General features: G+C 39.6%; 1 protein-coding gene and 1 long non-coding RNA gene across 2 annotated transcripts; both read left to right on the forward strand.

Moving 5' to 3' along the window:
- Positions 1-1,860: 1,860 nt before the first annotated feature.
- LOC311038704 lies at positions 1,861-3,437 on the forward strand. The gene is made up of 3 exons (XR_014600075.1): positions 1,861-2,088; positions 2,739-2,857; positions 2,965-3,437. It is a non-coding gene; the product is annotated as an uncharacterized lncRNA (long non-coding RNA).
- An 8,606-nt stretch (positions 3,438-12,043) lies between these two features.
- LOC311038834 (uncharacterized protein) lies at positions 12,044-15,978 on the forward strand. Its single transcript, XM_084048439.1, has 6 exons — positions 12,044-12,145; positions 13,271-13,426; positions 14,176-14,330; positions 14,457-14,513; positions 14,846-15,159; positions 15,493-15,978. The coding sequence occupies exons 3-6, from the start codon at positions 14,225-14,227 to the stop codon at positions 15,712-15,714; spliced, it is 699 nt and encodes a 232-aa protein (XP_083904565.1). The 5' UTR covers positions 12,044-12,145; positions 13,271-13,426; positions 14,176-14,224; the 3' UTR covers positions 15,715-15,978.
- Positions 15,979-16,783: the final 805 nt, after the last annotated feature.

The following is a 16,783-nucleotide window of genomic DNA, read 5'->3' on the forward strand; positions in this document are numbered from 1 at the left end:
CAACTTAAACCCCCCCCATACTGTAGTGGTGGGAAGGCACCATAAAGGCATTGGACTACTTCCAGATGAGTACTGTCTTTACTGGAGAATCGCACCCTTTTTTTCCCAAGACCACTTCTCTGTAACTCTGCCGATTCAAGTGCAGTAGGCTTCTGTTTTTGGCCTGGGAACGCCAAACAGCAGAAGTCGTGCTCCCATGGAACTGATGTTGGTGTTCTCTTCCTGGCAGCAAGAATTTGTAGCCTCCTGTCTGTGTTTCTGCGCGCAGGTTCAAATAGTCGGGACAGGGATGCTTGAGACTGAGAAGAACTGGAAGTGGAGGCTGTCTGTGACCGTAGCAGTCCAGCAAGTTCTTCCAGAACTGCGCCAGCCTGCATTGTAGGGAACTGCAAGAAAGGAGTGAGGTAGATTTAAACACTTTGTTGATCAGGGTCCCCCAGGGGGCTGTCTTTGTCAATCTATGCTCTTTGCTGAAAAGAGCCAATCTACAAGATCACAGCAAACAACTTTGAGGACTTGTAGACCAGCTACACTGCAAGAAAAGAGGCATTAATGGGCATTTTTGGGCATTTACAGTTGCTCAGTAAACCTGCAGTTTGCTGGTGTTTTTGTACGTAATTGGAAATTTACAGTTGAAAATGTTTACTGTGAAATACGTCTATATACTTTGGAAATCAGTGATTTACCGTTCCTCTGCCAGACAAAGACCCAGCAGGAGACTGGCCATTTCCTTTGACATCCAAATTCACTCTTTGTTTAAAGAGGGGGTCTCTCTCTCCCTCTCCCCATTACCAAAGCAAAAATGGAACAAAACAAAACTATACTTTTCAATGTTTTTGTTAAGGGCTTAAAAAAGGGCTTCATTTGTTAATCTTTTTTTTATATATAATCTAAGTGAATAAGAATATTTCCCATATCTGTTCACCGAATAGGTGACTGACTTAATGGTGTGTGTGTGTGTGTGTGTGTGTGTGTGTGTGTGTGTGTGTGTGTGTGTGTGTGTGTGTGTGTGTGTGTGTGTGTGTGTGTGCGTGTGCGTGCGTGCGTGTGTCCACCTTTGCCTGTGTGTCACGCTTGGGCCCTGGGCCAGACTTTGGACATGTCTGCTTTATGTGCTGCTGCGGGTATCTTACCTACTGTACACTGTTACGACCTGGCTCGAAGGCCATAACAAAAAGGAGGAAGACACACGGCTGGTTTAAAAGTGTATACAATAATATCATATATTTAACTTAAATATAACAAAGAATGGCATGGAGTGTGTTAGTCTGTAGAATCAGTAAGTGAGTGGATGTGTGCAAACCAAAGACTAAACTGAAGAAGACCAAATTAGTTGCTGCTATATCGCTGTTGTCGAAAAGAAACCTCTTATCTCCATATTCAAACTTATGTTTTTATTAGATAAACGCCCTACTTCTTCATACTACAGCGTCACACAAAAGCATCAAATGCTTTTTTTAATGGAATCCTGAAAAGTAACTGTTTTGGACACAAGTTTTTCAGAAAACCCAATGCCCAGCCTGCAGGACCTGTGGGAAGACACTCAAAGACAGACAGGGGAGTAGCCTAAGCAAGCGAGCTTGCTTGAGGTGTGAAGGGGGATGGTGTGTGTGTGTGTGTGTGTGTGTGTGTGTGTGTGTGTGTGTGTGTGTGTGTGTGTGTGTGTGTGTGTGTGTGTGTGTGTGTGTGTGTGTGTGTGTGTGTGTGTGTGTGTGTGAGACAGAGAGAGAGAGAGAGAGAGAGAGAGAGAGAGAGAGAGAGAGAGAGAGAGAGAGAGAGAGAGAGAGAGAGAGAGAGAGAGAGAGAGAGAGACGGGTGTTCATTTACAGCAGCACAGGTTATGTTGATAAAGGCTGGTGATGTTTGCTTTTATGCATTATTGCACATTTACCTTAAGACAGGCAAGCCCATTGTATTTAGTATTCAGTTAGTATTTTATTGTTATTTATTTATTGTTTATTTGGTCAGGCATTTCTCAGGACAGCTAAAGGTCCTTATTTGGGCCCTTCCAGGACCCCATTGAGTCCCTTTGTTCACCAAATTCAAATCAGAAAAGGAGCCAAGCAGAGAGGAGTGAAAACTAAGAAAGTAAGTGGATTTACATGCTGTACAGATCTCTTTAAGTTATAGATTATTGTGTATTCCTTTGTTTGATTTTGATTGAATACTTTATTAGCAGTTTGCTAAAAAAAAAGAGCAAGTAACCTACAGTTCAATACAAGGTCTGCTAAGAGGATTTTAAACCCCAAAAAGCCTATGGCTTGTTTACATCAAGCTAAACACAAGCTAAACTTTATTTTCATGCTGTTTTATGCTGCTCAGTTTGGGTATTCTTCCTGCTTGTCTTGGTTGAATTATTATAGTATGCTAGCTAAGCTATTAGCTGAAACTTTTACATGTGCTACAACATATTTATTGATTTGTTTTATTTTATCTAAGTAGGTAATTGTGTTAGCCTTTCACATACAGTTCAAAAGCTTAAATGCTAGGTTTTGATGGAGGCTTTGAACAGGTCGGGGGTGGGGTGGAGGTGTCTACAGTCTGCAGTCTGCACTCTGAAACTGGCTTCTCTGGAATCAAGTCAACTAACATATACTGCTTTTTAGACTTTTACTGGGGCCAGTTAAACATTGCAGTCACATGTAGGTTCTCTTTTAGAGCAGTGTAGATGTGGAATTGTGTTGTTTGTGTAGATAAACAACTAAATAGATCCTAATTGTGTTTTCCTTGTATTTCAGCGGCTTGCAGGACTCTCTTTGAGTCTCTGAGAAGAAGCCATCGCCTGGACCAACCAGAGAATGCTGACCAGAAGAAAAAGATGAATGCCTCAATGAAGAGCCGACAGAGAAGATTGAGGGTAAGTTATATGGAACTGTTTGTAAGATGTTTTTTTGTTTTACATTCTGTGTTCCTGTAATAATGGTAATGTAATACATAATTTAATTGCTATTCTATGTTTTACAGTTGATGACCACCAGGACTGCATGTCTGGAGTCTGATGGAGAAAGGGCCGTGTGGGCGCACGCAGGCCCAGATGAAGAGGACGGCATCGTAGATGGACGGGCGGTGTGGATTGTTTCATCTCCACCCGAGAGAGATGAGGAGCTTTCTGCTTTATGCCAGGTGCTTCAGGAGAGGAAAGACAACCGAAGAGACCCGCGTTCCCTTCATCACCACCGCGTGCGGCGAGACACACTGGCACAGAACAGCTCATTTTTAGCTCTCTTACACAGTAACTAAGTTGTCCAGTTTGGTGGAGGGACTCCAAAGACAAGAGAGGCCGTTCAGCGAGACACTGCCTGAGAGACAGAACTACAATTTCTTTTTGTTATTATTGTCCCCTTTGTGGGAGTTTTGTACAACTTCTGGGGGTCCCTGGAAAAAAACATTTGGAGATGGGGATTTTTTTTTTTACTGTTTTAGAAGATATTTGTAGAATCCCCAGAAACAAAGATTTGAGTAACAAATGTTCGCTTTAAGAAAATATATATATTCAAAGATTTGCACACATTTTCCACGATTTTGGAGCAGATTTGGTTCCATTTGTACACTCTCAGAGTTACAGACCCGTAAGGGTCCATTTGGTTCCATTTGTACACTCTCAGAGTTACAGACCCATAAGGGTCCATTTGGTTCCTATCCATCATTTAGCTGGGGACCCCCTGGAACCCCCTCAAAGACCCCGGGGGATTTTTTTTTTACTGTTTTAGAAGATATTTGTAGAATCCCCAGAAACAAAGATTAGAGTAACAAATGTTCGCTTTAAGAAAATATATATATATTCATATGTTGTTTTTTTTTATCAATAAACACAATTTACCTGACTGAGATTGTTGCCTATTTGTTTTCAGAATCATGTATGTATATGTGTGTGTGTGTGTGTGTGTGTGTATATAACTAAATAAATGCATACATAACATATAAATAAATAAATAAATATATATATATATATATATATATATATATATATATATATATAAATAAATAAAATAAGGGGGGGGGGCACCCCCCCCCCCCCCCCCAAGATCCCTAGGAGGGGGGGTCACCTTGTGAGCCCCCCCCCCCCCCCCCCACACAATGTGACCCCCAAAATGAGGGCGGGATGCCCACCTACGTCACAGCCAATCATACGTGGCTTATTGCACATGCTCAGTAGCATTACTCGAGATAGGGAGGGGGGATCTCCCCCCTACCAAATTGTGGAAATCTAGGTCAGGGCTGAAGGTGTGATTTTCTGGCAGCAACCCCAGCAGGGGGTCACGCATACTTAATTTGGTACCATACAGGAGTTTACCGACCTACAAAACTTTGAGTTTTCCGAGTGGAAAACTCTTGTAAATTCTTGTAAATTCTCTGAGTTTACATCTCATATTCATCGGTTTTCATAGCCGGAAACCTTGTTTTTTTTGCAGTGCTATTTTCACAGATATGGTCCAAGTGTAACAATTTTAAAAAGGAGTCTTTCACTTTATAAGACTTCCAGGGTCTACTCTGGCTTTTGTGTACACCCCAGCTCCAGACAATTTCTACATACCTTTTATTAGCATTTAATATGCATTTCATCAGACACTACATTCTTATTTAAACCCAGTGTGACTTCAAACTCTATTTGAAACATTGTCACACTCATTGAAAACACATACCTGCCTGTTTATAGTGACTTAACTCTGGTTAGAGTGACATCTTTTTTTAGGATTAAAATTGAACAGAAGCAAGGACATGCGTTTGTTCAGAATGTATTGAGTACTACAATGGGTTGAATGGGGCATGTCTGATAAAATAATCAAAAACCTAAATATAGAATCAAGCTACTTTACCACTGTCTGGGGTGCATAGAAAAGCCAGAGTACATGTCAATTTCACCAAGGAGTAGGGATGCCAGCGAATTTTCTAATATTTGTTGTTCATAATATAATTGAAATTCTACTTCATTTATACATTTATTTTATTATTAATGTATTTTTGTATTATTTATATTTTTTTATGGATTAGTTTCTACCAAAATATAGGCTAATAATACTAATAATGGCAATAGTATTCATTGTAAATGGCCATTGGTCACAACACCAGTTTGTTTTACTATAAACACAGAAGTCTGTGCAGACTATAGAGCAGGGGTCTTCAACGTTTTCAGGCCAAGGACCCCCTAGCTGAGAGAGAGAGAGAGATGAAGCAGGGACCCCCTCTATATTGTATAAAATTGTGTTTTTTTTGCTGCTCTTCTTTTTCCTTCTACACATAACTTTGCCAAAATTAGCCGATCTAGAGATCTGTACAAGCTCACAACGCCTCGCAGCTCTAGGCGTTGTGAGCTTGTAGATCTGCTATTTTTGGCTAAAGTTCTCCTCAGAAAAGGGATGCTGGGGTTCAAGTGGTTAAGGTAAAAAAAAAAAACATCCCACAAAGATTTGGCGGACCCCCTGTAGTAACTCTGAGGACCCCCTAGGGGTCCCGGACCCCCTGTTGAAGACCCCTGCTATAGAGTGCAGGCTGCTGCTGCTGCTGCTGCTACACATCCACACCGCCCTCCCCCCCTCCCAGACACATGAAGGCAATTAGTGTTCATTGAGTACATCCTTGCATGACCACTGAACAGTTGCTCCTGGAGCCAGTATTGCCATGTCGGCTCAATATAAGCGACTTTGGGGTTCTTTTTAGATAAAGTTGCTTGGAAAAATCGGTAGCTACGCAGGTTGGGGTTTTTGGACTTGTTTCTAAAGTGTAGTTGCTTAGCCTTCCCTCCAAAGTATATATGTTTCAAATAGTGGTTCTCAAATATTGTCCCCAATGCTTTGTGCCAGGGAGCCCTGTACCTGATTAGTGTTAGAATGTTTCAAAAATATTCCACTTTTTTTAAGAAGTTTAGAAAATAGCCGGTGAGCTTGTAGATTTTTTTTTTTTTTTTTAATAATAGCTGATTAAGTTCTCATGTGGCATAGTTGCTTATTTTAGTCTTGTTTTCCTAGACCAGGTTGCTTATTTCTCTCAGAACCTGGCAACGCAAGTACCAAAAGTAAAAATACTCAATTATGCATAATGTTGCATTTCACTAGGCAGTTCAACAAATATCTTTAAAATAACATTTGAAAGCAGATCTACAAGTTCCACATTGTTTTGAGTTCTGCCATTTACAAAGATTTGAGTAGCTTTACTTTTGTTACATTAAGAACATTGATACAAGTACTTTTACTCAAGTACAATTCGAAGTGCTGTTCAAATTACACGATGCCATCGCCCAGAGGGATGGAACCTTCTGATTGGTTGAGAATCCAACTGCAACCAAACCGTTCCCCAACTATTATGAACTTAATTAATTCCACAAAATGAGATGTATTTTAGTGATGATTCTCTTCCACTAAACACACATCGAAGGCCTGGTTTATAAAGTCTGCAATAGTCAATGTAACACGGTTTAGCCGAACACAGTAGGCCTACAAGAACACGTAAACACCATTCTCTGGCTGACCTGGTACCGTCAACACTAGCTTGATAAACACATTCAAATCATATTTTTAGCATAGTTAACCTTAACAAAGACTCATTAATATTATTGTATCAAACCGGACATACCTGGATGAAGACGGTTCTCTGGAAAAGTGAAGTCAGTGTACCTGCTGCTCTCAAGTGTGACTGTGACAGTGCGGTGTGTCTGTCTGTCTGCCTGTAGCACCACCAGAAAAGGTTTGAAATGGTTTTCTTAGTCACGTTCCTCCGTGCTGATTGGTTCTGGGTCAATTGGCACGCATGCGCAGACAGTTCACAGGTTCTCTTGGGGAGTTGTTTTTCAAATTTGAATGTGAAGGCCTATAGACGGATTTCCGCGCGACGTCATCACAGAGCAGAATGCGCAATCTGCGCATGCTCGGGGGAAACGAAAACGAGCGCCGTTCACTCTGTTGTTGTGTTCGGGAGTTAGATAGCCATAATTCTGCTATTATAGGCATAATAGGCATAATGCTGCTATTATATACAAACAGATCCAACTTTCGACAAATCATTTTTATTGAGTATAACAAGGTATTACAAACTGCATAATTTAATCTACTTTCATTAAACCCGGTGAAGATCATTTCTTTTATGAATGGACATTTGACCAGAGCTGCTGCGGGTAATGGCGCCCTCTATAGGCTTCCCCCTCCTCTGCGCGGTCATATCCTCTCAATGTTTACAAACATGAAACCCGTCTATACAATCACAGCCGTTAAGCAGTTCAGCTGACCCCAGATCAGAATGTTTTATCAACATTACATTTAATGACGTCTCACCACAGCAACATTTTAATGAATTATATGCAGGATATAATTTGCATACAGATTTAACAGACTGTATTTAAATTATTTTTAATATATATATTTATTTTAAAATAATAAACCTACCTCAAACATGAAACTACCCACAAGGCATGTTGTGTGAATATAATTTCACCCAATAATGCCTCTAAAGAATGCTTTTTATTAAATATCTTCCGGATTTGAGCTTCATACACTATTCATTTATAATTTGTGTGCTTTAAATCAAAATCTAAACACAACAATAGTAGTCAACAGAGAGCCCATCAGCTGGTTGTTCATACATATTATGGCTATTTTAAGTAATAACAAATAACTTCTGCCCTTGATGTGCAAATTGTGAAACAGACTTACATTTGTAGTGTACATTCAGCATATCAGCTACCAAATATGTTATCAATTATTCCGTATTGCCTGGAGTAGAAAGCTGTTATACATTTTAATAATTCAAATGCATTGTCTGTAGTCAATGACAATACCCTGCCATGAGAATAGCTTCAATGCACAAACTCAAGCATTAATGCACAAGTATCACGTAACTTAAATGATTCTATACAGAGGGATGGGATGGTCTTCCTGCTAGGCCTTAAGCCTGTCACACCTCTGTGATGGACTATGCACACAGGTCATGGAGCTTAATCTTATGGACAGTTAAAAGTAGTCAAGTACCTTGGTCCCAGAGCAATAACTCAAGGCCTCATTGTTAGCTGGGGTTTTGAATTGGCCCATAAAGCCCTGTTGAATGTGCCACAATGTTGGACCCTATTTGATGTCTTTCCAATACATGTAAATGTGAATAGAAGATATAAGATAAGATATGATCATTGACTATGAGTGAATGAGCAGTGTGATAAAAGATATAAGAAATGCAGAATTAGGATACAGTTTTGTCACTGTGCCCATACTGTATCTTGTACATAGCCTACTGTATGCGTGTGACATCATCATCAAATCCGGAAGTTATGCAGGAATGCCTACTGAGTGTCAAAAAAATACTTTCTGGCCTTGACAGCCCATACATCCAAACAGAAAAGTCAGATCTGATTGTATTAAACAACATTAAACAATGTTAAACTAACTTTGCATGTTGCTTTGCCACTCGATGTGCCATTCACTTTAAGCATGTGCATATCCTCTATTCTTTCTCACATTCACTGAGAGCTGCTTAGATGCATGTAGTGGTGTAGCAAGTTTCATAAAGTGTAATTTTGTTGTCTTCTTTGTTTATCATTTTGCAAATGATCTCTCCCTAACAAAAATAATACTACATAGGCCTCAAAACCATGCAGGAATCGCTATGTCTCAGCTCGCTTTGATGGTCTTGGTTGGGTCAAGGTAGAAGACAAAACTGTGCAACTGTCTTCAAGATCCCGGATCAGTGCCCTGCCCAGATCCCTATGAAACTACTACTAGTAATGTCCATGGGCATAACACCAGAAGGAGATCAACTGACCTTGTTCCCCCCCTTAATGAGCTAAAAAAGACAGAAACATGCATTCTCCTATCTATGTGGAATGAACTATCAAAACCCATTACAGATCTCGACTCACTACCCAAAATCAAAAATTAAATTAAAGAATGGCTGACCTTGAAACCCCTTGTTAGTAGTAGCAACCCCCACCCCACCCCTCCCTTCTCTGCAAATATACCTCTTGAAGCTATGGGCCAGTTGTGTTAATTGTATTGTATTGTATTACATTGTGAATGCAGTACAATGGACCACAGTGATAATTGTGTTATCCTTTTTGCCTAACCTTTGACAGTTCTACCTGCACATGCCAGCTCATAATTATATTAATTCAATCAATCAATCAATCAATCAATCAATCAATCAATGAAGAAGTGGCGATAGTATGTGCTAGTGGTTCATTGGTGGTGGTTGTGGCAAAGACTGTACTATACTCCGGAACAGTAGGGGGCGGTATGCACCCAAGAGCAATGGTAGCAAAACGCAATAGAAGTAAAAGTAGAAGAAGACTGCTTGAAACCGTCCTGACTTGTGCTACAGTCAGCGAGGTACACAAACTTTTCTTTAAAGAAGGAGTCTCATTTTTGTGAACCACAGCATGATGGACAGCAGGTAGAGTTTATCTTTTTTTATTACACGGCTTGGTTGAATGCTCGATTCTGATTGGTCAGTCATCGGTCATTATTTCTGGATAATGACCGATGAGCTCTATAACGGACCGCTGTGTAATCAGAGACTCAGAACACCTGCTCATGTCAACCTGTGCTGCTTGGTTATATGCTTTATCCAACATGACAGCCATGTAAACAAACAAACAATGTCATTTACAACTAAACGTTGCTCTCAAGAATGTTTTTGAAAACATTTGAAGTGAGAAATAGACGATGCAATAACCGAGAAGTCATTCTATTTGATCCACTGCGCTTCCTTGTTTATCGTGGCACAACAACGGGGGAATACCAAAACGCTCGCCCCAAAACACAGTCGCCCCGGGGCAAATCCGGCGGTATTACAGGCAAATCGGCAGTAAATAGAATGGGGGGCGAGTGTGTTTTGGGGCGAGTTTTTTTCCATTTCGTCATTTGTTTTTGCGAGGCGAACTTGTCCGCCCAGCCCAATACTTATGGAATACTTTCATTGCCGTAAGCAAGGAAATACTTCGTTTTGTTGTTACTTTTGGGTAAATGTATTTATGTATTTATTAAATAGCCGTGTAATAAGCGGGATAATGCATGGGGAGGTAGTCATTATTGAAATTTAAAGCCCTTCAGGGCAATTAACCACCTCGGCTGCGCCTCGGTGGTTAATCGCCCTGTCGGGCTTTAAATTTCAATAATGACTACCTCCCCATGCATTATCCCTTGCATATCGTTTACATAAAGGAACGAAACTTTTCAGTTTCAGTTTTTGTCAGTGTCAGTTTTTGGTCAATTATAATAGTCTGTAAGACACTAGTATTTCTAAAATCTAAAACTATTTTTTGAACGTTTAGGGTCACAGATGAAGAAGGGCACCTACTATATCCTATAAAATTGAGGAGCAGAGTGAACTTAGATGAATTACATAGATAGCTTCATAGACTTGTTTGTCACATTTATAACTCTGAATACTTAGTAAAGTTGACCTTATACTCTGTACTTTGTCTGCTCTTTTAACCAAACATCTTTGTGGAAAATAGCAGATCTACAAGCTCACAACACGTCGTTGTGAGCTTGTAGATCTGCTATTTTTGGCTAATGTTACCCTCAGAAGGGATGCAAGGAATTGTTTACAAAATCAAATAAAAAAGATTCACACAAACATATGGAGACCCCCCTGTGACTCCCTATGGGTCCCGGACCCCCTATTGAATACCCCAAAATATATTTAAAAAAGACAGGAAAGGGATGTTATTTAAGAAGGATAATTGAGAAGCATTTTTTTTATTATAGTAGCCACTAAATACTACATTTTTGTTTATGTGATCCCAAGTATGTAAACATGTTTGTAGATCAGTGATTGTCAACCGCGGTAGATGGTACAGTAAGTGTACCGCGGATACTTGCGAGGTGTACCGTGAGCTTTGAAGAACGTGTGAAACCAGCCCCTCGAGAACAATGGCGCGTCCGTCAATCGATACGGCCATCATCCGTTTCACACACAGCCACGGCCGAGTCCATTCAATGTAGGGACCATCACCCACAGGAATGCAAATATGTCCTGTGCAGCCACTGACTGCCAGGGTTGCCTGCAGCCTGTGAGAGTGTGTGTGTGTGTGTGTGTGTGTGTGTGTGTGTGTGCGCATGCTCGTTGTCGTTGCTCGTTGCCTCGTTAAAAAAAAAGAATCCAGCAAACAGCCCAAATAAAGTAGTCCATTGAAGTAGATAGGGACAACACTTATTGTCGAGGTAAGCACAACATTTTAGATCCATTTTAGAGAGTTTAAAACTATCAATTCCAGCAGAGTTTGATGCTAGCAGTTAGCGCATAGCAATGACATATGGTACTTTTTTTGCCTTAAATATTCATGAAAGGCAGAGTGACATGGTTTGTTTTTTGCCTTGAAAGCAATGAAAGGCATACAATGTTGCTATACTCAGTGTGCCAAAATATTATGGCTTTCATTCAGACAGTATATATTTGTAGGCCAACGATGTATATATTTGTAATGGTCAAGGTTTCTTTATACCTGCCCAATAATCTGTGTGTATATGTATGTGTGTGTGTATATATATATATATATATATATATATATATATATATATATATATATATATATATATATACGCACCATATATCTAGGTGTACCCTGGGATATTTTGGCTAAGCCAGGTGTACCTTGGCACCAAAAAGGTTGACAAACACTGTTGTAGATACCTTTTTTTTTGTCTATTTCAGACCTCAAGTTCCTGTTGCCACCCAAGAATGCTTGGATATGGTGGCAGATGTTCTAGAATCAGTTGGCCAACAATTGAGCCAACAATCTGCTTCATTGGATAGAGAGAGCACAGACCGGGCCGTGGACACGGTGGAGAATGTCATTCAGTTGTTGTCTAGCTTTCAAGACCTACAAAATGCTGAATTAATCTTTAGAAAATTAAATGAAGCCCTCGAGATCTTGCAAGAGAATCGAACTGGCTTTAGAGCTCTGACATTTCACACAGGTGAACGTGGTAGACCAGCATTCAACATACCTGAAGAACAACTGCAATACCTGATAGAATATCATTTCAGTGTTCCAGAAATTGCCAGGCTGTTCGATGTGAGTGTCAGTACCATTAAGCATCAGGGACACTTATAGTGACATTACGGACGAAGACCTAAGAAAGGTGGTGGCAGACTTTCATGTCCATTTCCCAAACACAGGCTATAAGGTAACCTGGGGATATCTCACATCAAAAGGGATCAGGTGATTATTATTCTTATTGGTAGGATTTTTGGTGTTTTAGCCTAATGTCGCCCAAACCATTTGGGATATACATGTATGTTTTAGTCACAGTAGAACCTCTTAGCAAGTCCTAAGATCTAAAGCCAAACAAATGATCTTATTTAGACATTATGTACCCACAGTATATTATGACTATGTGACACACAGATTGTTGAATGTTGCACTCCTACAGAAATCATCACAATGTTGTGCCTTTTATATATTTTAAAAAATTCATACCCAACTATCTAAGTAAAACATCTGACACTTCTTCAACCAATGCATTGCAAAAACTGTTTAGCAGTTTACATACATACATACATACATACATACATACATACATACATACATACATACATACATACATACATACATACATACATACATATATAGTTAAGTCCACACATTTTAGTGGCAGTGGTGGAAAAAGTACTGTCATGTTTTACTTTAAGTAAAATTATCAATACTGCGATGTAGAAAGACTATGTTACAAGTAAAAGTCTGGTAATCAAAAAATGTATTGGTATCTAAATATACTTAAAGTACTCATTATGCAGAATGTCTCATTTCACAAGTTTTAAAGTCTTTTGAAAATAGCTGATCTACAAGCTCACAATGTGTCGCATCAGGACGCACTGTGAGCTTGTAGATCGGCTACTTTCAAAAAGCCTATTTTAAATAGGGCAAAATTGGTTAATATCAGTTTTGTAATAATAATCAAAATCAAGTAACTAGTAACTAAATGTCTCTGAGATGTAATGGAGTAGATGTAAAAGTATAGAAAATTGGAAATACTCCAGTAAAGTAAAAGTACCGCAAAATTGTATTGAGAAATGGACTTAGTTACTTTACACCACTGGTTAGTGGCATCAATATGTTATCTGCTGTTTGACATAAAAGATCAGTGTACCCATTGCAAAAAATAATAATAACTGCACTTTTTTTTATGACATTAGCCTATAATACAGTGGACACAGGTGGGACATGACTGCTATAGGAAGCATTGCAACTATAAAAAGGAGAACTTTGGCCTAGATTAAATGGAATGATGGCAAAATAATTGAAAACTGTAAGGTGATCTAACGTTCCATTGTCATTTTATTACAGGGTACAACGGCGCAGACTGGTGGAGTGCCTCAGAGCTGTAGATCCTTTGGGGACAATTCTGCGTGGCCTGCAGGAAAAGGTCATACCAAGAAGAGCGTACAAAGTTCCTGCTCCTCTGTCTCTTTGGCATATCGATGGGAACCACAAATTAATCCGGTAAGCAGCGTCAGTGTCCATTCATTAGTTGGTTTACGAGGTACTTTTCTTGAGAATCTCCTCTTCCATGTCATGCTATAGGGGTCGAAAATTGTGAATCGGCTATAGTTTAATTATTCAGAAATGATGTATTCTGTGGTAGTTTTAACAAATGTTGTCAGTCTTAGATCAATAGCCTTATGGATGTCTTTGTATGAAAAGTATGAAAAGTCTGCATGTTAGAAGAAAAGAACCCTTTATGCCATTGGTTCTCAAATGTTAAGGACCCCCCAGATTTAGATGTATTTGCCTGCTGAACCTCATCTCAAAATGAATCGTGCCAGAGTCCCCGACAAGATTCTTGATAGTTGTTATGACCCGTTGTAATCTTGTAGATTGGCCATTTTCAAATGGCCAATTCATCATGGGGTTGAAGTGGTAAAAATGATATTGATGCTATTGATGTTTGATCTTTAAACTATCAGACTGCTGAATAAGAACTAAGCCTGCTGCCACTGCACAGACAGCACTGGACAGCGTTTTAAATGGATTCTTATGCACTTTGATTACATTGGATGCTTGCCATTAATTATGCTGATTAGTTACATATCATGCACTTTATGTCCCTTATTATGATCTAATTTTCTATCTTTTTTACTGCATTGTTTGATGAGCCTGCATTGATGAGCCTGCAAAATTAATAATTTCACCCACCTTACAAATGTTTTTCATTGATAATGATCACAGTCTTTGTCTCTTAAATCTCATAGGTGGAGAATTGTTGTTCATGGAGGCATTGATGGCTACAGTCGGAAGATTATGTTCCTTAAAGCGAGCACAAACAACAAGGCGTCTACAGTTTTCAGTAGTTTTCTGGCAGCTGTACATGAATATGGCCTTCCAGCCAGAACACGGACGGACAAAGGTGAATATAGTACACAATGGAAACAATCCCATCTGGGGTTTTTGTCTTATTATGATAGCATAACCTTGACTGTACTATCTGTACTGTTAAGACACCTACTAATTAGGTATTCAATCTTATCAAAAGGTGGAGAAAACATGGATGTAGCACGATACATGTTGGAACACCCAGAGAGAGGACCAGGTAGGCCTATTATGCATGTCGTTGATGTCAGGCAGAAACCTTGTATCTCCATATTTCTACTTTTTATTAAGTTTTGTTGTAAATTAATACCATGCTTCATCTTACAAGTGTGTGACACAAAAGTATTGATATTGTATTGAACAGGAGAAGGCAGCAGATTCATAAAGACCTCCTCTATGCACTGTACAGTTCACGAGCATTGCCTTTTTTCTTTAGATTATTGATAATTAATCTGATTGAATTGCACACAATGATCCAGGTGTGACATATATATTTTTTTTATGTTTAGTGGATGACCTATTTCTTTTCTTTCTCACTTTCTTTCTACACAGAACGAAGGAGCCACATAACAGGAAAGAGCGTCCACAATCAGAGAATTGAGCGTCTGTGGCGTGATTTGTGGTGCATAGTCAGTGGCAATTACTACACAGCCTTCCGCCACCTGGAGGACATTGGTGCATTGGATGCTGACAATGATGTTCATCTCATCTGCCTACACCACGTCATGCTTCCCAGGATCAACCTGCACCTTGACCTGTTCAGACTGACATGGGACAACCATCCTCTGACATCCGAGGGAAACAAGTCTCCCGAACAACTATGGATATCTGGTCTTCTGCTCAATCAAGTATCCCGTCGAGATGAGGTAATTGATCATCTCTAAAAATGAAACTATAAGTCAATGATTTTGGATGATTCACATTAATCAATGGAATTGCAAAGTATTACCAAAATACTAATAACACAGCCATATTACTTACTGTGGAAGAGAAGGTTATTTTGAGTAATCTATTTGTCTTTGGTACTTATTGGGTTGTTTCGCACACAGGCCAATGAAGTCATACCATTTCAATGTGTTTTTAATATTAACACCATGACAATGGATCAGGGATGCATATTTGTGTGTGTGTGTGTCTGTCTGGTGAGAAGACAAGACAGAACAAAATCTAACAACATCTAAAATCTGATTTCATAACAGGTAGATGGTGACACCTTCGGCATAGATTGGGAAGGACCAGTTGGTACAACGGATACAGTTGATTCTGTCACTGTCCCTGAGGCTGAATTAACACTGAAGGCTGCGATCGAGGCGAGACTGCAGGAGACGGTTAACCCTACTCAGTCAAGCACATGCTTTGGCTGCGACCTGTACATTAAAGCTACACAGGAAGTGCAGTCAGTTATTCGACCTTTGCATTAGGCTGACCTGAGGCTGATTCTACAAATGCCTTCAAATTGAGTATTACTCAAACTTTTTCATGTCAACAACCCCCCCAAATTGATATACGCCACAGACCCCCCATCTGAAAATGTTTTGCGTCACAAGATTTAAAAAAAATAGAAATGTACAAGTGACGCAATGTGAGCTTGTACATGTGCTATTTTTAAGAACCACTGTTCTAGGTCAAATACTTAGGGTAGCTAAAATCAGAAATGACCGAGATGCATTCTAGGTTTTCAACCATATCCCACCACCATCACACTGCTTGTACCTGTATATGAGGAGAATTTTGATTCCTGACTGCACTGATGACTGCACTGATGACATCACAGCATTCCATAAACTCTCAACTCTCAGCTCTCTCTCTCTCTCTCTCTCTCTCTCTCTCTCTCTCTCTCTCAGCTCTCTCTCTCTCTCTCTCTCTCTCTCTCTCTCTCTCTCTCTCTCTCTCTCTCTCTCTCTGTTCCCCCCCCTCTCTCTCTCTCTCTCTCGCTCTCGCTCTCTCGCTCTCGCTCTCAAAAAGGAACACACCAAAAGAGAGACTGATCCTTAAATGTTTTTTTTCTGTCATGTGTTGATGCTTGCAATGACTAAGTACAAGTCCATGTATGCACAAAGGCACTTGGCCAATAGAAGCAACTCTAACTCAGATTTCTTTTTTGTGCATGCTCACTCACCACACATTTTTGTATATAGCCTATATATAGCTATTTTACTCTCTGAAGTTTTAATAGCATGTCTGATGGCATGAAAAGAGTTCTAAGTGTATTTTGATTATACACAACATTTTATTCATAAAGATACAGTATGGGTTTACAAAGACCGTGGGTGAAAATGTATACAATTTGTTTTATTACAATGTAGCAGACACTTATCCAGAGTGACGGTCGGAGCAAGAGTCATAAATGTTGACATGACATGAAGGAGTTAGAGCACTAAGAAGATTATGTGCTAAGTAACTAGGACAACAAGTAAACAACATAGCTAGAATCTATACAAAGCAGTAGTGTTAATTTTGTTGACTAAGACTAAAATAGGACTAAAACTA

The sequence above is a fragment of the Gymnoscopelus microlampas genome (assembly GCF_963454915.1).
Source record: "Gymnoscopelus microlampas genome assembly, chromosome: 22".
In the NCBI taxonomy this organism is placed as follows: Eukaryota; Metazoa; Chordata; class Actinopteri; order Myctophiformes; family Myctophidae; genus Gymnoscopelus; species Gymnoscopelus microlampas.